The sequence below is a fragment of the Hyaena hyaena genome, unplaced genomic scaffold (genome assembly GCF_003009895.1).
Source record: "Hyaena hyaena isolate Hyena2069 unplaced genomic scaffold, ASM300989v1 scaffold_525, whole genome shotgun sequence".
NCBI lineage: Eukaryota > Metazoa > Chordata > Mammalia > Carnivora > Hyaenidae > Hyaena > Hyaena hyaena.
In genome coordinates, this window is record NW_024081157.1 from 641,888 (window position 1) to 661,706 (window position 19,819).

At 55.1% G+C, this 19,819-nt stretch overlaps 2 protein-coding genes and 1 non-coding gene across 6 annotated transcripts in view; 1 reads left to right on the top strand and 2 right to left on the bottom strand.

Moving 5' to 3' along the window:
- Positions 1-330: 330 nt before the first annotated feature.
- On the bottom strand, positions 331-17,368 carry TOR3A (torsin family 3 member A). The gene is made up of 9 exons (XM_039255372.1): positions 17,295-17,368; positions 15,325-15,490; positions 12,480-13,087; positions 12,048-12,415; positions 11,090-11,203; positions 10,264-10,529; positions 8,594-8,772; positions 1,819-1,943; positions 331-1,374 (listed from the first exon to the last, which is right to left on the bottom strand). Exons 1-9 carry the CDS (start codon positions 17,366-17,368, stop codon positions 1,124-1,126), a joined length of 2,151 nt encoding a protein of 716 aa, XP_039111303.1. The 3' UTR covers positions 331-1,123.
- Positions 5,987-6,071, top strand: TRNAK-UUU. Its single transcript is given in 2 exon segments — positions 5,987-6,023; positions 6,037-6,071. It is a non-coding gene; the product is annotated as a tRNA-Lys (tRNA).
- Positions 15,530-19,819, bottom strand: part of FAM20B (FAM20B glycosaminoglycan xylosylkinase) — a 41,948-nt gene continuing 37,658 nt past the window's right edge. For all 4 annotated transcript variants that reach the window (XM_039255374.1, XM_039255376.1, XM_039255373.1 and 1 more), the window contains one exon: positions 15,530-19,359. In XM_039255374.1, coding sequence (XP_039111305.1) covers positions 19,128-19,359 — 232 coding nt within the window. In that variant the 3' untranslated portion in view covers positions 15,530-19,127. The remainder of the gene's footprint in view (positions 19,360-19,819) is intronic.

Genomic DNA, 19,819 nt, shown 5'->3' on the forward strand with positions numbered 1-19,819 from the left:
AGAATGTTGCTTTACTCACGTATTTGAGTGCTGAGATTGGGATGTGGCTCAGGCTGGGTACCCCCGAACCTTGAGAGCCTTGAGTAAATGAGTGCAGTAAAGCGTTAAATGGGAGAGAGACAGAGTGTCTGTTTTTCCAGGGCTAAAGGGAAGAGGGTTGGGGAGGGCTTTAAATAAGAAGGGATGCTTGAGGTGATGACAGATGTAAGGAGCAGAGACCCGTGTGCAATTCCAGAAAAGTGAAGGAACCAAGAGAAAGGAAGAGACCCAAAACTCACACCCCATGGGCCAGAAGCAGTGTACGCATTTATATGTAACCATTCAGACCTCAAAAATGACTTTCTTTTTATAGCTGGGAGCCCGGGACTGACGTATTCATACCCAAGAGCAAGACGCTGTGAGAGCCTCTTCAGCAAGAGGTTGAAATGACCCAGTTCAGCCGGCCAGGCAGTCGCCTGTGAGCGCCGGCACGCACTCCCTCTCAGCCCACCTGGCAGTAGGACCTCCTTTTGGAATGTTGCTGGGTGAGCATGATTACTAGGTCTCAGTAAGAAAGCAGGCTGCGGGTTCTAGGAAAATACAGTGTTTTAATTTTTACATATGACACAGGCGTGTCAGAGCCCCTAACTTAAATTTTTCTTTTAGATTTACAAGAGAATTAGTCATAACCTATGCTGACATTTATATACATGAAAATTCTTCCTCTGTGTACTACTTCTTTCAGTCTGAGGCTCTTTGCTCATTTGCTCACAGAAGCTGCCCAGCTTCCCTCTGGGAACAACTCTAAAACTAAGCCACCCGTCCCGCAAACCTGAGCAGCTGAATTGTCCCCTTCCCTGTCACCATGGCTCCCACAGGCGTCTGCAGGCAAAAGCTGAGATGTTCGTGTGCGCTTGGCATTTATCATGCACGTGGCTTTCTCCGGCCACCTGGCCCACGTTTTAGGATGCGGCTTTTTAAGGCACCAAGGGACTGAAAGAACTGGCTTTGCTTCTGTTTTAAGGCTTTCCTTCTTTACCTCATGTGGGTGAGTGACCTCTGGAGGCCAGCCTGCCCGACAGGCCCCAGGGCCCTGTTAGTGGGGGGCAGGCAGCTTCTGGAAGTCTTCCTCTTCCTCTAGCCATCAAGGCAGGAAGTAGTTAATTCTGTGGGAAACAGACTTGCAGCCCTGCGCAGAGAAGAGTTGCTCTTCCTTAGGGACATACACCATCATCTTGGCAACTTGGTCCAGCGCTGCCTCTGTGTAGACGAGCTCCTGGCTCAGGAAGGCGTCGCGTGCACACAGCCTCACGTGGCGGTACTCCAGCGGCAGGAAGGGGACGAAGAAGTCAATCAGATTTTCTTTGACAAGATGGCTGTGGCCAAAGCCACTGTCTGAAATCAAGACCAGAGTTACATGGCGTCTGCCCTGGGGCCGACCCCACCTGCAGTTGTAAAGTGTCCCCAGGCGTAAAGCGTGTGTCAGGATCCACACAGCTGTGTAGGAGTTTTAGGGACCGTGTGCCACAGGTGAGGGGGGGCAGCACTGCAGGCTTACAGTTTCGTCAGGCAGCAGAAAGGGGGGGGCTGGGGGTGTGAACCTCTGAGCTCACAGACTCTTGCTCAGGCTCCACAGGCTTCTCCGACCCCCGCCTGGATTCCCAGGGCCGGGCAACTACTCTCCGAGCATTTTCAGACAAGGAGTTCAGCTTTTTTGGACTCTTCTTGTGCCTAGTTGGAGTGGCCAACGAGATGATGACCGTGTGTCCTCTGTGCCTTGTCAACCCCAGAAGCCACATCCCCATACCTACGGCTTCTGTGAGGCCGGGAGCCCGTTACCTGTGGACGTGGCAATCTCGGCCTGGAGCTGGGGCCCCAAGTGTTCCAGCTTAATGTCCTCCCGGGACCACCCGGCCTTCAGCAGATTCAGGACAGCCTCATTGATGACGCTGCCTCCCAGGTTACTGGAAGAAATAAGGACTTGTTGACAAATACTATTATGAGAACTTGATCTCGCTAAAGCCACTGCCCCGGTGACTGGAAGAATGGAGGTCAAGGGGCCTCTCCCTCTCCAGGGGATCTTGTCACCACCCACAGTCTGCACAGAAGACCTTGTCCTTCAGGGGGAGCAGGAGGCTTCTGAGCCCAAGCAGAGGCATGAAGGTAGGCGAGGCCAGCGTGGGGAGGCCTGTCTGCCACACCCACACCCTTAGCTTAGCTCTAAGCCGAGGGGAACGGCTGAAGGGGGGTAGGCGGGTGCACTGACCTGCTCTGCTTTCCTTCATAATAAGATCATTCTAGGGCCACAGAGGGTGGACTGAAGACCTGCGATGGCTGCAGAAGGCAGGTCCGGGAGTTGTTTAGAGGTAGAAGGGTTTAAGAGTTAGCTTAGGAGGCCCAACTGTCGAGCCCCTGTGACGGATGTGAGGGAAAGGAGGCCATCAAAGAACACAAGCACGTGCCGTGAGCTGCTTGCTTCCCCGGCCGCTGACAAGTGGAGTGAATATAGAAGGGTGGTGACGAAAACTCGGATCTGCGCCCACGAGTGTTTTAAATTTGCCCTTGATCTCTCCAGGGTTTGGGATCTCACTAGGCAACTGGAATTATGGGTCTGAAGCAGGCTGGGTTAGAGAGATGCCGGAGGAAGAGGAGAGGATATCAGAGCCACTGCCCGGGAGCTGGGAGCACTTTCTCCGAGACCCCCAGCCTCACCTCCCTCCCCACGTGCTTCTCCCTTCGCTAGGCCCAGGCCCACAGCTTCCCAGGCCTTCCAGAGGGAGGGGGAAGCTCGACGCTCTCCTCATGAAGCTGACTCGGTCACTCACAGCCACATTAACCCATTTGCTTGCGTGTTTAGCATCGGAGTGGCTCCTGTGCCAGGCTCCGTGTGACACTCCGGGATACAGAGGGGGCGCCGAGTGCATCTCTCCCTCCCTGCCCGCCTCCGCCCATGGGTAAGCCAGGACTGCCCAGTGACCCCCCGTGCCTCCTTCCTCGGAGGGGCCAGCGTGCCCCTCACAGCCAGGCTTTTTCCCAGGCCGGAGTCCTAGCTGCAGGGCCCCGCCCCCACACCCCACACCCACCAGGCAGCTCGTCTACACCTGCAAGTGGTCGCGATTGCATCAGCGAAAGCAAGAGCCTTCCCCTGCCAAGGGACTGCCCCATCCTGCACCCCCAACCCCTGCAAGGAGAGGCAGGTGCACATGTGCACGGGTGCAGGGCAGATAGCGGGAGAGGAGGGGGAGTCCCTCGTGGAGCCCCAGCACAGTGCATATCAGGTGCTCAATAAACGTTTATGAAATAAATGAACGTTTGTGCATGTTTGTCTATACTGTTTCCATCTCCCTTCCGAAATTCTCTTGTTCCATAGCCAGTGTCGTCGTCCTCTGCGAGGGGCATTTCTCTGTGACATGGGCCCCTTCTCTCTGCACCACGCCCACCCCTTCAGCTCCTCATTAGGTGCTGCTGCCTGCCCAGAGCGCCCCGGGCCCCTCCACACCATTCCAATTGCTAATAGGTCTTTCCTAAGAAGAGAGAGAAACTCCACTCAGTTATTAACCTGTCAGAGCCTTAGTTTCCTCGGTTGTAAAATAAGAGAGCTGGACCAACTTAAGATCCCCCCGAGGTCACCCTAGGTTCAACAGTCCATGAATAAACATTTCTATACGTGTCCTCTGCGCCCTGGGGTGCGAGGCCCTCGATTCCATGAGCGACTTACATTCTTTTAAGTCTTTAAAAGGCCCTCTCTGTTGTTTCCCTGACCACAGCCACGAACTCCCCTTTCAGCTCACGTCATCACCCAGGAGAGGACACGCACCCCCGCGAGAGCGCCATGGCCCCGCTCCGGCCCGTGCTCCGCCTGGTGGAAGCAGGAAGCGGGAGCGAGCCAGCCATCCGCCCTGCTCCCGCCTGCCACCCAGGACACCCCGCCGCAGATGCCCCCCCGGGGGCGGGCCTGCAGAGCCACCAGCGCCTTACTTCAAACAGCAGGCGTAGGGTTTTCTTCAGGATTCAGCTACCGGCCTTAAACAGTGGAACTTGTCCCCAGCCGCAGCTTGAATCAGCTGTGCCTTTCTTCTGAGCCCAAGGGCCCTCCGCACCGGGGTGAGGCCACCACAGACACCGGGTCCAGACTCCGATGCTGTCCTCCCCCTCCCATCCCTGGGACACAGACGGTCCCGACTTCCAACTTCTCCACTTCACCACGGTGCAAACGCAGCAAGCATTCGGAAGACATTACTTTGAATCTTGACCTTTCCCTCGGCTGGGGACGCGGGCAGATCCCTACCCGTGACGCTGGGCCGCGGCTCGCAGCGAGCCACCTGGTCACTAGGGCCCACAACCGATACCCTCCCAGCCATTCTGCGCCCCTACGAGCCCGCCGTTTCCGCCCGTGCGGTGCTCATCAGGTACCCGGGACGGGCAGCACTTTATTGTTGGACGGCGTTGCCCCGCGATGGGCTAACGTGTGCTGCGAGCAAGGTCAGTGCGGGCTGGGCTAAGCCACAGTGTCTGGTGGGTTCGGCGTGTCGAATACGTTTTCAATTTACGATGAGCTTATTGGGACAGAATCCCATCGTGGGCTGAGGAAGAGCTGCACCTGAAAGCGGAGGGGGTTTAGAAGCACTGCTTCCTGGACCCCCAGAGGCAGGAGTGGGGAGGGCGCTGAGCTGCACGGTCAGCCAGGCTCCGGGCAGTGGGCGGCCAGGCCTGTCCAGGACCGCTGACGCTCCGAGGCTGGGCACAGGCCTGCAGCAGAGCCACCGGCGCTGGAGACCACGCCCTTGTCACAGGTGTGCACCCTCCTCCCCAGAGGGGTCCCTGACAACCGGCATGGCCTCTCCATCCGCCAGCAATGGGGGCCCACGCGCTTTTCCCTGGTGACTCTCTCGTCAGGCCCCGCTGCCACCCCAACCTTATCTCCACTCACTGGTGACCGCGTGGCCTCGGACGGTGCACAAAGGCCAGGTCATTAGGGGAGAGGGCAGGGCTAGGGGGGACTGGGGGCACCGCAGGCAGGTCGATGACCAAAATACTCTAAAGACAAATGTTTGCCTAGAGACTGCAAGGTCACCTGGGTCAGGAAAATCAGGAAAGCCTGGCAAGGGTTTTCCAGGCTGAGAACTGAGTGGGAAAGTCAGTGCCCTGGCACTGGGGCTCAGGTCAGAAAAATGTCCACTTTTCTCTTTTTAAAATCCTCTTGGGACACCCTCCCCCCCCCCCCCGCCCCGGGCACCGTAGTGTCCTGTAAGCCTGAATTCCAGAGCCGGAAGGGCTTTCCAGCCACACACCGAACTCCCGCCCTGGCCGCAGTCTCGCCTGGCTCCGTGGTGCCCCGTGGGACCACAGTGAGACAAGAACTGCCTTCCACGCCCCGCCCCCTGACACACTCCAGGCTGGGTGAGAAACCAGACTCCCTACCTCTCACTTTCACACGGTGCACCCAACACTGAAGAAGATCCCCTAGCAAGCGTGTACTGGCCTGCCCAAGGTGCGGAGAACCGTGTACCTTGTAGTGGCTGCTTGTGAAGCCTTTCAGGTTGGGCCAGCAGGGACCCAAACTTGAGTGCTAACAGACCTTGGGCGGGACTTTCCCAGCTGGAGCCACCATAAAGAGAGAGGATTGAACAAGCTGATTTCTCAATTCACTTTTTACAAAGCCATTTCCAGAGCATACAGGCAAACCACACAGGAAGTACAATATAAAGGTCAAGTTCAGGGTCCTACCTGTCCAGGCTGCAAATCTCAACACAGGTATGAGAGCATGAGCTTTTCATTCAACACATCATACCCTGAATTTCAGGCCAGTGACTTCCCCTCATGATCCCAGAAGAAACAGACCTTCCAAGGCTGGAGAAAGATCGATGTGGCCATGCTGGACTTAGTGGCAAACCACCCTCCACCTGAGTCTCCCTTGAGGTTTCTCAAGGGTAGTTTGTACCTAATTTTCAACAAATGTGCTGATTTGAGAACGCAATGCCCTTTTAAGAAGGGACTCACAAGGGGCGCCCGGGTGGCTTAGTCGGTTAAGCGTCCGACTTTTGCTCAGGTCATGATCTCGTGGTGCGTGGGTTCGAGCCCCGCGTCGGGCTCTGTGCTGACTGCCAGCTCAGAGCCTGGAGCCTGTTTCAGTCTGTGACTCTCTCTCTCTCTCTCTGACCCTCCCCTGCTCACGCTGTCTCTCTCTCTCTCCTAGAAATAAATTAAAAAAAAAAAATTTTTAAATATTAAAAAAAAAAAGGGACTCACAATATGTGAATTATATTCCAAGTTTCATTACAAAGCCATAATAATCAAAACAGTATGGTATTAGCATAAAAACAGACACATAGATCAGTGGAACAAAAGAGCCCAGAACTAAAACCCAAGCATATATGGTCAATTAACTTTTGACAAAGGAGGCAAGAGTAACAATGGAGAAAGGACAGGCTCTTCAATAAATGGTGTTGGGAAAACTGAACAGCCACATACACAAGAATGAAAACCCAGTTGTCCATTTTCATACCTTGCACCATACCCCCAAAATTAACTCAAAATGGATTAGATACAATGTGAGACCTGAAACCATAAAACTCTTAGAAGAAAACAGGTAGTAAGCTCTCGAACATCAGTCTTGGCAATGATTTTTTTGGATGTGACACCAAAAGCAAAAATAAGTGGGACTACATCGAACAAAAAAATTCTGCATAGATAGCAAAGGAAACCAACAAAAGGAAACGGCAACCTACTAAATGGGAGAAAACATTGGAAAGTCATTACCTGGTAAGGGTTAATATCCAAAAAATACAAAGAGTCATAACAGAGGCACCTGGATGGCTCAGTCAGTTAAGTGTCCAACCCTTGAGTTTGGCTCAGGTCATGATCTCATGGTTCTTAAAATCGAGCCCCATGTCAAGCTATACACTGTCAGCATGGAGCCTTGTTGGGATTCTCTCCCTTTCTGTCTCAAAATAAGCAAACATACATTAAAAAAAAAAAAAAAAAAGCTCATATGACTCAATAGCAAAAAGAATCTGATTAAAAATTCTGAAAGATCTGAAAGAACATCTTTCGAAGGAAGACATACAGGTGGCCAACAGGTACGTGAAAAGGTGAACACCGCTCATCATCAGGAGAAAGCTACTCAAGGGGCGCCTGGGTGGCTCAGTCGGTTAAGTGTCCGACTTCGGCTCAGGTCATGATCTCATGGTTCGTGGATTTGAGCCCTGCGTCGGGCTCTGTGCTGACTGCCAGTCCAGAGCCTGGAGCCTATTTCAGATTCTGTGTCTCCCTCTCTCTCTCTGACCCTCCCCTGCTCACACTGTCTCTCTCTAAAAAAAAAAAAAAAAAAAAGAGAAAGCTACTCAAAACCACAATGAGATGTCACTTCACATCTGTTAGAACGACTATAACCAAAAAAAGACAGGCAATAACAAGCATAACTGTGGATGTGGAGAAAAGGGACCCCTTGTGCACTGCTGGTGGGATGCAGATTGACACAGACGCTACAGGAAACACTACGGAGGCTCCTCAAAAAGCTAAAGGTAGAATTATATATGATCCAGCAATTCCACTTCTGAGTATTTATTCCAAGATAACGAACATATTTAAAAAGATATACCTGCCCCCATGTTCACGGCAGCATTATTTACAACAGCCACAATATGGAAACCTAAATGTCCATTGGTGGATGGATGACAAAAATGGGCCCCCCCCATACACAATGGAATATTATTCATAAAATTCCATAGATTTCCTAATGAAATCTTGCCCCTCTGAACAACATGGACGGACCTTGAGGGCATCATGCTAGATGAAGTAAGTCAGAGAAAGACAAATATCGTATGATCTCACTCCTATGTGAAATCTTCAAACAACAGCAAGAACAACAACAAACCAAGCTCACGGATACCAAGAACAGATGGGAGATTGCCAGAGGTCAAGGCCAATAAACAATGAATCAGTCGCGGGACGTAGAGAACTGCCTGACAACCATAGTTAACAGTGCGGCCCTGCATATGATAGGTGCTGACGTTAGATCTTGAAAGTTCTCGTCACAGGAAAAAAGCGGAATTGTGCATGGTGACGGGGTTAACTAGACTTACTGCAACCATTTCGCAACACAGGTATATACAAACAGCGAATCCCCCTGTGCTCCTGAAACTAATGCTATATACCAATCATTCGTCAAAAACAAATCCCCTAAATGCCCTTCTAAGGGGATCCCCCGTGTGAGTGGTCCCTCCCTGAGGAGGCCATGGACCAACCGGGGGGTTCCGAGGGCAGCCTCCCCACCCTCACACAGCCATGGGAGAGGACAGATGAGTGAACGGTGGCCGCTGCCAACAGTGGGGGGTGAGGGGTGGGAGTCAGAGTCCTTCCTCGGCGGCAGGATCGGCCCCTGGCGCCCCCAGCCCACCCCGGCTCCGGCCCAAGCAGCTGGGCGTCTGTCCGCTCCACGGAAGCGTGTGCTCGTTTCCCTTGCGGATAAGGGGTCTGGAGCCTCAGGGGGCGCGGAGGCTGCCCCCCCAGCCAGCGAACGTGCCAGGTAACCTCTCGCAAGCCCGGCAGGTGCAGCCCCGGGGCCGAGGGCTCTCCCTCCCCTTACCCAGCCCTCCTGTTCCTCACACCTCACCTGAGAAAGAGAAAGATGGTTCTCCGGGACTCGCCCCTGGGGTTCTCGGGGGCCTGGCCTTCCAGGTGTGGCCGGAGGGCCTCCAGCAGTGCCGGGTGCAGCTTCTCGGCCTCGTCGAAAATGAACAGGGTCTGGGGGCAGCGCTCCTGAGTCTTCCCCACCTGACTTGTCAGCTGCCCCTGCACGGAATACAGGGGGCCGCTGGGAGCCGGGGAGCGGCGGGAAGCGGGCCCCAGCCGCCAGCGCCCTAGTGAGGCCCACCCCGCACTGCCCCAAGCGCCCACCCCAGCCCCGCACTGCCAATCCCATCCGGGGGCGCCGGCTTCCCAGGTCCTGCTCATGCCCCCGGGGGTCTGTGGCGAGGAACCGGGCCCCAGCCCGGCTCCCTGTGCCCCAGGACGAGGTCCCGTCCCAGCACGTCCAGTCGCCCTCCCTGCGGGTGGGAGGCAGGCTCTCCCGCAGGGGAGAGGGGCAGAGCAGGCTCACGCGCCCAGGGGCGGCCACAGCCCCACCCCCCACCCCTGCCACGCCGGCTGAAGTCCCCGGAGCGCGGCGCTCACGAGTGCGCAGGCTAGGCTCGGGCAAGCCGGCCGCGGGGCTCGCCAGGAGAGCAAGGCCGGCGCCTGCCCCGGGACGGCTGTCGGCGGAGCCGCACTCACGGTGCGCCTCTAACCTCCCTGCATTCAGACTTCAGGCCCCGTCACCCGTGCGGGGGTGCGAAGATGTGCAGGGTGTGCGGGCGAGTGCGCACGTGTCAGTGTGCACAGCGGGAAGCTGAGATCCACAGCCGGGATCTGCTCTTTCTGGGAAGACCTGGCCGACCAGCCACCAGCCCTTGGGACGCTTCTCGCTACCTCTGCCCTCCGCCGGGGCTGCCAGGCTGCTCGGCCGCCTCTGTCCGCAGAGGCTTACGTCGGCTTCCCGGGCCAACACCTCGCAAATATTGGAGCTAAAGGCCGAAGACAGACGTAGTGATTTGTAATCTCTGCTGTGCTGCAATGGGGTTTGCATCACCGTCTGGCTTATCTGAAATCCTACATGTCTGAATGGAAGAAACCCCAAACGGCAGAGCGGCCCGGACAATTTTTGGCCATCTGCTTGTTGCCATGTGCTGAGCAATTTGAGGAAGACGGGGGGGGAAATCTTATGTGCCTCTTAAAAAAAAAAAAAAGCAGGATATGTAACTTTCTGTCCAGTATTAATTACAGTGACATAAAACACTACAGAGGAAAGGCTTCAAGGGGGTAAACCAAAATGCTAACTGTGGTGGTGTCTGTGTGTGGAGATCATGATAAAGTGCTTTTCTCTGCTCCACATCTCCTACATTACCACTGTTTCTAGAACAGACCATTAACGCGTGGATTCTCTGTGCAAGCTTAGTGTGGCCTCTCACGTATGGCTGAGGAGACAGAGCTCAAGCGGGCGGTGTTTGGAACAGAAGTCTTCCGTCCGTGTGTCCAGGGCCTCAGGTGTGCGGAGTGGATGTGTGTGTGGCTTACAGCTTCTGTCCCAGCGGCCACCTGTTCCCCCCCCAACCCCCCCCCCCGCCCCCGGCTTCTTTGAGGCCTGCCTCCCGCCAGGGAACAGCTGGCTTCAGGACCTCCCTGCCATCACGGAGGCCTGCTGCCTCCCGCCGGCTGGCGAGGCTCCCCGGCCCTGCCCGGCCTCACCTGGTACAGGTCCACGTACTTCGGGTGAGGAAAGTGGAAGGTGGCGATGAACACCTTGACACAGTCGCTCCTCAGCCCGTCCCGGAAGAGGTTCTCCGCCAGCAGCCGCGCCACGAAGTTCTTGCCTGTGCCAGACCAGCCGTGGAACGACAGGGCCAGGGCCTTGCGTGGCCGCGGCAGCTCCAGGTAGCCCCTCACCGCGGTCAGGACCAGCTCCCCGGCCAGATGCTGGCCGTGTAGTCGGCGGCTCAGGTCCGATGCCAGGCCTGGGGGCCGGACAGAGGGAGCCACGGTCAGGGTCTCTCTGGACATCTCGAAGCGGGGTCGCATGCCCAGACTGCCTGGCCACAGTGAGAAGCCACTGCACAGACCCTGCAGCCCGAAGGGATTCAAGGGCTTTTCTGAAGAGCTTGAGAAGTCAAGATTGAATTTAGGGAGAGAACGAATCGCTCTTTCTAAAGGCCCTGAAGACACCCCAGAGTGGCGGGCAGAGTCCTGTCCGGCGGCGGGAACCCAGCCCCCAGGCCCAGGGGCTGCTCCTGCCCGGAAGTTTCAGGATCCCCCTCCCCCGGAATACTTTATGGAGACACCCTCAGATGAATAGATTCGATTCACCGAACACCTGCTGAGGGCAGGGAGCGCTCAGAGTCCTCCGCTAGGCCGTACTTCCTACCGGCCATGAGGTTACAGGTTTGGGGACAGGGGCTCCCGGAAGCCAGGGCAGAGACAGGGAGGATGATGAAAGGTCCCCTGCGCCCTTGCGGGCGCCCCCTGAGTCGCCTCTCCTCCCCACAGATCCCGAGCCCCCTCGCCCGCGAGGTGCCACCTGGGAGGTTGTTGGAGACCCTGCAGTCGCCGCTGCCGCAGCAGTCCTGGAAGCTGCAGTACCACGCGGTCAGGATGTCCAGGTACTGCTGGCCCAGCAGGGGGAGGCTCCAGCCTGGAAAGGGCGGGGGGGGGGGGGTGTGTGCTGTGAGACGGGCACGGGGCTGCGGCCTAGGGGAAGGCGGACACCGCCTGCCTGCAAGCAAGCAGAGCGGTTCTTCCGGTCCTCGGTCCCCCTGCGAGCCACCCCTCACTCCTTGCCAGGGCACGGCCGGAGGGGGCGCCCCATCCATCCAGTCGCGGACACCGGCTCCAGCAAAGGCTCAATTTACTCAACGGATAGGCCTTAGCGCTGGGTGCCGCACCTGCCCACAAGGAGCTTGCAGTCTCTAGGGAGTCAAACAGTGGCTGCTGATCATCATTCCTCCTACTTGCTCCGGGATCGGAAATCATGCGACCCGCAAGGGCCTCGCCGTTCCATTGCCAAATGTCAACTTGAATACACCCAGCACGAGCAAAACCCAAACAGTATTGGGGGACCCAGGATGATCTGCATGGGCTGCAAGGAGCCTCGGAGGTCATCTGGTCCGTGACAGTGAAGTGACAGCCCTGCCGCACGACTTGTCGGGGACGAAGCTGGGCCGGGAACACAGGTCCAGGACTCCCGGCCCAGCCCCGGCCCTGTCGGCAGCAGAGGAGAGAAGATGCTGGGGCCGTGGCCATCGGGGGCTTTCCGTGAGGCCAGGGAGGCGGCGGGAAAGAGCAGCTCCCGGGAATGAGCCAGGGCGGGCTGAGGGGACTCAAGGAAGTGGGAGGTGTCTGGAGGGGTCACGGACGGGCGACGCGGGCAGGGCAGCCAGGCCCATTCGGGGGTCTCAGGGGGCCGCGCCGGAGACGGGGGGTGGGGACGGGCTGCCCGGCCCCCAGCGGTGCCCAGCTTCCCCGGCGGCCGCTCTTACCCAGGGGCCGCGCGCGAGCCTCCTCGGCGCCCTCGCAGTGCTCGGGCCACACGCGGCAGCGCAGGAGCGCCCAGTAGCGCCGGGACAGGGCGGCGGCCTCCCTCAGCCGCTCCCGCAGGCCCTGGAGGGGCTCCTGGGCCCCGTCCGGCGGGCTGGCGTGGCCCGCGCCCGGGCGCGGCGGCAGCAGCAGCAGCAGCAGCAGCAGCAGCAGCAGCAGCAGGCGGAGGCGCAGGCGAGGCATGGCCTCGCGGACTGGCGCCGGCGCGGGAACCGAGGCCCAGCCCCGGCGCCCGGAGGGCACCCCGAGGCCGCCGGCAGGCGCCGCCCACCGCGGGGCTCGCTTCCGGCCGCCCGCCGTTCCGGGGAGCCTGCGGTCGCGGAGCCGGTGCCGTCAAGCCCCGGAGAGGTCGCTGCCGGCCACCCCGCCGGTACCTGCGGCCGCTCTGGGGGCCCCTCCGAGGCTTAGCAAATAAGGGCACCCGTGTCCCCGGGGGGGGCTGGCGGCGGCCGGGTCCGTGAGCGGAGAGAGGCCCCGGGGCGCGGGGCGCACGCCGGGAAGCGAAACCGGCGGGAGCGGCAGGTTTCCGCGGGCGGGAGCACGCCCACAGCAAGAGGAAGCCCAGGGCTCGGGGCCGGGGACGCTGGGCTTCTGGAAACTCCCAGTAGGGGGGGAAATCAAGTCTCATTACGAGGAAGTTAGGCTGAGGCCTGCGGGCTCGCTCTTGGCTACGTTTGCAACTTTCCAGTGCTTGATCGCAGCTTTCAAGTGCTTGTGCCACCCAGCCGCTTCTCAAACGCCACTGGCAAGACCTGAGGGCCCCTTTCCGTTGGGCGCCCTTCCACACGACGTGAGCATGCAGCAAGCTTGTTAGATTTCCGAAAAGCGTTAATGCATTTTCCAAAATCACTGGGGTGACCGAAGCCACTGGCCTAATGGGAGCCATCTTGTCCCTGGAAGAAAGTGCTGAATCCGGGGACTTGACTAAGGGCACAGGCTCAGTGGCCTTGAGGGGGAGTTCTGCAGACCGTACTCGGGAGTCCTAGGTCTCACAGAGCCGCAGTCGCTTACGTCACACCCAGCGCCACGTCTGCTCCTCCCTCCACTGCGCGCCAAAGCTGCAGAAACCAGCAAGCACCTTCATCGGGGCGCCACCACAGTCAAGTTGAAAAGCGGTTATGCATATGCCTATTGTAGTTCTTAGCCACATGAGGTCGACGCTGAACCCAAACCTCCCACAGAGCAGGGCCAGGACACCGGTACTGCCCGATGTGCAGACTCGGGGAACCTTCCAAGGACAGTTAACAAGGGACACGCCTGTTAGGAAATTGAAAACATGAACTCATTCAGTAAATGGGCATGAATGGCAACCCAGTATAGTGATTAACTGAATGGCCCCCTACCATTTTCTATGTGTGACCTTAGGGATTAGCTGCCCTATGCCTCAGTTTCTCTACCTATAGAATGGCATAATAGAAGTCACTTGACAGGGGTGCTATGAGTGTTAATGAGCTCATTCAGTTTCATGTTAACTGAATATGTCAGTTATACATACATATGTCCCACCCCTGAATGAAGCGTTGAGTGGTTTCCACAGGAGGCTTGGGTGGTTTTATTTATACTAGTGATGTTTATAAGTGAATTTATGGTGATAAAATTACTAATAGTAACCCTAGTTTCTTTTAAAAACCCAGGTTTTAAGGCAAAATAACTCTGTCTCTACTTGTAACTTTCATGTAAGACTAATTTCTGCAGTGTTTTGATCTGAATTTAGCATTTAGTGGTAAATAAAGTAGGTAGCTGGAAAGTTCCTGGGCAAACATCTTAATTTTAAGAAGACATTTTTTTCCTAAAAGGTAAACATTTTTTCCCCGTCTTTGTCAGCTCCACATAGAAACAACGGATCCAAACACTGGTTTTTAGACTAGTTTCCAGCCTAAATAAATTGCTAACATTTCATTCTCAGGGGGGGGGGGGGGGGGGGGGGGGGGGGGGGGGGGGGGGAGTCTAGGAGCACAAGAGCTCATGGTTGACGGCGACATCTAGAGGCTGCTGTGAAAACTACAGGCAGCCATGATTCCTTAGGAAGCGGACTCCTATTTGTGCTACTCAAGTGTGGCCCTGGGACCCGCAGCGCTGGTATCGTCCAGGGGCTTGTCAGAAATGCAGACTCAAACCTACTCAATTAAAATCTGCATTTTAACAAAGTCTAAGAGAAAATGGGCACACAACACCTATACCGAGGTCACTGAAATGGGATCAAGCTTTGCCACAGACATCTTCCCGACCCTGCTGGAGACAGAACACGATCTGTCCTGAAACAATCTTTGAGTAAAAATCAAGCCTTATAATTAAACTTGGCACGTAAAAAGCCAACACGGAAACCATAAAATTGTTTCAGAGCTTACCTCTGCACCAGTGGCTCCTCTGTGAAGAGCACGTGACAACACAGTGGATGGACTTGGAGTGTTCTCTCCAGATGGAGCGCACCTGACGAAAACCACAGGACACCTCTCTCCGCCCCCCCCCCCCCCCCCCGCCAAGGGCTAGAACAGTACAGGCCCAGGAGGCTGTGCACTTCGGAAGTTGGGGTTCTACGCACACGTCAAGCCTGGATCAGTCTCCCCTTCCTCGGTGTAGGTTCTGCCTACCTCTCACCCCCTGACCCTCTGGGATGCGTTCCTGCTCCTGTCTCTCCTGTCTCTCCTGTCCTTCATTTCCATCAGTGCTGACACACTCGGTGCTTCAGTTCTCTTGCTGGGACTGCGCGTGCTCTGAGGGGACACCCAATTCCCAAATGGCTACCAGAGACCGAATAAACCCTCCCTACTCCCAGTTGTCTTTTTCAAGCTTTAACACCAGTCTTTCTGATATGCTTGAGAACAAAGTCTGACTCTCACCAGGAAAAGGATCCTATGTGGGGAGTCAGTGACTGGGCCTCCCACTGCTATCCAAGCGCACATGACAAAAGCTGGTGCAAAAATGTGGCAAACCAAGTAAAAAAATCCTTAAGGAGTCTGCTCAGTCAGCTAGCTGAGGTTTATGATGCTGGATTTCTGTTTCCAAAGTTAAAAACCTGGGTGTCCTAAGAATACAAATAAAATCAGGGGCCCTGGGTCTTCTCCCTGCCTCTAGAGAATTGTGCTGACAAGTCTTCAGGATTTGTGATTCTTTACCTCTAAAGAAGCTGCAAGAATGGACTGAACTACTAAGTATACAAAAAGCACCTAAGAATGCTTAAGTTCTCTCCAAAAGGGAAACTTGTGGAAGAGTCACAACCTGATAGGGTCCTTTGGAAGACTCGTGAGGAAGTGCAAAGGTCTTCCTCATCAGACGCCGTGCAATGTCCCCGTGGAAGTTTACGTGGGAGGTCGAGGATGTAATCTTTTTCTGTCCCCTAACAAAACAGATTAGGAACTTGGAAGCAGAAAACACTGAAAATATCCTGAAAGGGGAAAAAGGAGTAAGAGGAAGAGATGATACATCAATACTTAATAAAATCTTTATTTATTTTCTTTCAGAATCGAAACCCATAGAACACATTAGAAATTTAGGTGCGTGTATCTGTCCTGTCTGGGGTCTTCCCAATCCCGACCACCACCTGTGCACCAGCTCTGAGAGGAGCCCCTTGGCAGATCAAAACGGAGGGTACCGGTTCCTACACCACCCTTTTAAGCAAATAAATTAGCTTCCCAGTAAGTTATTCCCAGTTCCCCGCCCCCCACCTCAATCATTTTGTACTTAGAACACCTTTGTTCCTTAGAAACCTGTGGCAGTAGAGTCCTCAGCCCCTGCCTTTGCAAGTCAGACTTGAGGGATCGACGGGAGAAAACCTGGCCTTCCCCGGACAACAGGCCTCACGAAGTCAGGTGTGCGTGGCGCACTCGTGCACCCACCACGGCTGGCTCACCGGAGCGGCTCGGCGGCACCTGCTCAGGGGATGGTCTGGGTCACCCAGGGTCCACTCTCAGACACGGGGAAGAGAGCCTGTCACTAGCTTCAAGTTCCTCAGCAACATAAGTCAGTGTTTCCCTGTGTCAAAATAAATACATTTGTTTTCTTGCTACAATATGACTATATACATACATATGCCTTTACTCATGTTTCTGAAGCTCGAGCCCACAAGGTAACTCTTACAAGACAGATGCTGTTTTACTGTCCCTGGTCAAACAAGAATACAGGGACCACTGAGAACGGAGCGGAAGGAATGTGGTGGATGGGAAGGGAAAGGCAAGTCTTTTGTTTCCTTTTCTTTAAGAGAAGGAAAAGATGAATTTCCATGGGAAAATCTGTTGTTCAGGGGACACTGGAAAATTGCCACGTACACAGGTTTCATCTTTCCTAAAATAATACGCAACGGATGTACCTGAATTCTTCCATTTCCTCCTTAAATCTTAAATTTGACACATTAGTCCTGAGCGCAACAGGGAGAAATGCCGTATCAATATATTATTGAAGCTCTGAGCAAATCAGATCCTACGAATTTGTTTTGCACAGACAATTATTTACACCCGAACCCACAACTTAACCTCATATTAAATAATTTAGAATGAAACTTCTTTACCCATATTTCCCCAAATTCTGGAATAAACGTATTTAGGAAGTGGGAGGAGGTAAGAAAATAGCAGTCACTTCCGATTTTCCTCATCTGACAATATTAAAACGCACCCACATCTACCTTCAGACGCTCCCTTAGGCACCCCCACCCAGGGCTGACCAAGTCACGTCCAGTGACTTGTCTGAGTGTAACAGTGCTAAATAAACCACAGAGGACAGGGTTACAAAACTTAACAAAAGGACACCTGTCTGTTTTCAAGGAGAACTTACTTTTTGTGAATTTTAGGGCTATAAGCCTATGCTTGGCTTCTTCCAAGATGTGCCTACACATGCCCTCCTGGCGTAATCCAATCCTGATCAGATATAAATCCGTTCTAAGAGCCCTGTCACGGCCACGCTGTTAACACAGAACTTTCACCACGATACGGCTGAACACCTCTTAAGACCATGAATTTTAAAACAGTAGGAAAGGGAATGAAATGAAACATTTCTGCGATGTTTTGGAAAAAAGGATGCAACATTTTCAAAGCCGCTCCCCGTCCTGCTTCCTTCCTTAGCAGTGTTTTCTGCCTTCAACATCATGAATGAAGTTCCCAGGCTGAGAACAATTCTTGCCCCCCGCCCCCTCCAGCAACATACACCCAGTGCCCCGTGTCTGCAGGAACACCGACCCTTTGTTCAGTGTGACTAACCTGTGCCCAGGTGGGCGGCGCGGGCCTCCCTCCGGCCGGCCCCCTGACGCTAAGGGGGAGGCTACCCAAGGCATTCTCAGGCTCAGCTGTGAACGTCACTTGATACACACCGCAAATGGCCTTAAAACTGGAACCTGAGGCCTCCTTCGGTTGACCCGACTTCAGTGTTTTGTGCTAATACCTGTTTTCTTAAATTCAATACCTTTTTTAAGGACTTTAACCCATTCTCGCGTATTGACTCGAAATGTACAGACAAAGCACAGAAGCATCCTAACTTCATGCTGTTAAGTAGCTACAGGTTACTTAGCTGTCTTTCGATGCGAGAAAACGAGGGCATACATTCTACGCGGTTTAGGAGAGGGAGGCTGCCTGGCACTGCTCTCCGACGGCTGCCATTAACCTGCTCACCCACACTCTTTAAATACCAGTGTCTGCTCCACAGGAGCGCAAGGCTGGCCCGGCACCTGGACAAGATGCAGGAGGGACGGGTGCGCAGGGAGCGAGCACACCGGGCCGGTCCCCCTCGGGTGCCGCGCTTCACCGCAGCTGCTCCCGGCTCCAAGTCGCTCTGCGGGAACACAGAGGGCACTGAGCCGGGGCGTCGGCCGCCTGACACTTGCACGCAGCGGGAGGACACACGAAAACGATACCACGCCATCGTTCAGAACGCCCGATGGAACTCAACGAGGACATTAGGGCTTGATGTAAATCAAAATTTTAAGGCCCTTCCTGGTAATCTCCTTAATTTTAAGGCTCAGAAAGCTGAAAATTTTTGCTCCCCATCTTCTGCAAGGCCTAAGTCACAGGACAGGTCCAGCCGCCAGCAGGACGCGCACTCAGGGAGTGAGCTGGCTGTTCCCACGAGAAGGGCACGAACAGGACGGCCATTCTCTCAGCAACAGAGGCTTCGGGGATCAAATGCCTTAAAGGCTGAGGTGGAAATTCGTTTCCAAAGCGAACTCAGGATGGCAGAGATCACAGGCAACTCCACTCTTATTCAGCGTATCATCCCAATTCGCTTTGTTAATTTAGAAAAGAACCTGCCAGCTTTGGGCCAAAGGGAAAAAAAGTCTCCGCGAGAGAATCACGCTGGACAGCTTCCGGGTGCGCTGGGACACCACGGGGGGAACGCGGGGCTCACTGAGGTTCAAGTCCTGTCTGCGTTTACGCGCCTGCCAGGAGCTTCTCCGATTCTGGTCCTGCCTCTCCTTCCTGCCTCTAAACGACCGGGAAGAGCAAGCCCTCCCACCCAATCGCTTAAGAGCCCGAGCATCTTTCCTGCCTTTGTCTTTCCCACTAATTCTATCCTAAAAACAGACCCCTTCGCCGTCTGGGCTCAACAGAACGCCAGGTTGTACTTGCTGCCACTCCTCAGGAGGCGGTCAAACTCCCGACTGGACTAGACCTGGTTACAGAAGGACTCAAGCCATTAAAGTGTTTTCAGAAAACCCACAGGTGTGGAGGAAGGACTGGAAGATGAACCCAAACTACATGCTGTGGAACCAACCCCAGCATTAACCTATCCAAACGTCACACCTCCGTCCGCCCTTTGGCACGCGCGTGACGATGGGCCCAGCAGGAGGCCCGCCGCGGGGGTGCGCCGATGCCGAGGGGTCCGGTGGTCGGGCAGGCACGCTCCTGGGGTCTGCACCCCGTAGTCTCTGCCTCAGCTTCTCCTCCTACGGAAATCGCCAAAGGAATCCAAGGCCACCCCGTCCCCCACCACCCAGAGCTCGCTGCCGGCCATTTCCGATCCATCTCACACCATTTGGAAGTGATTGTGCTGTTTCTCTAGCTTTGTAAAAAGTAGTTTCACTTATTTTCTGTTGCGAATTACAGGTGGGAGAGAGGCATCCTGTCTTCCACCAGCACAGCGTCCGCCCCAAACTGGTCAGTGCACTGCTTCACGGTGGCCAGGGTGCTCAGGAGCCGCTGGTCCACGGCGTCCAGATGAGGCTCAGACAGCACGGGAGAGATGGGGTCATGGGCCATGGCGGCTTTTAAGGCAGACTTCAGCACACCATTCTTCAGATAGTTCAGTCTGTTCCAGGTGGACACCCGAATGCTGCAAGACAGTGTGAGAAGGCAGATTACATAAAACCTCTTACGAGCAAAAGGGGTTCAAAGCCAGCTTGGTAGGCAGAAGTCAGGAAACAACTGGGGCGGCGCCTGGGTGGCTCAGTCGGTTGAGAGTCCAACTCTTGGTTTCAGCTCAGGCCATGATCTCACTGTTGGTAGGACTGAGCCCAGCACCAGGCTCTGCGCCGACAGCGTGGAACCTGCTTGGGATTCTCCCACCCTCTCTCTGTTCCTCCCCTGCTTGTTGTGCTCTCTCAAAATAAATAAATACAGAGGCGGTGTATTTATGGGTGGCTTAGTTGGTTAAGCGTCCGACTTTCGCTTAGGTCATGATCTCGCGGTTCGTGGGTTCGAGCCCCACGTCGGGCTCTGTGCTGACTGCCAGCTCAGAGCCTGGAGGCTGTTTCAGAGTCTGTGTCTCCCTCTCTCTCTGACCCTCCCCTGCT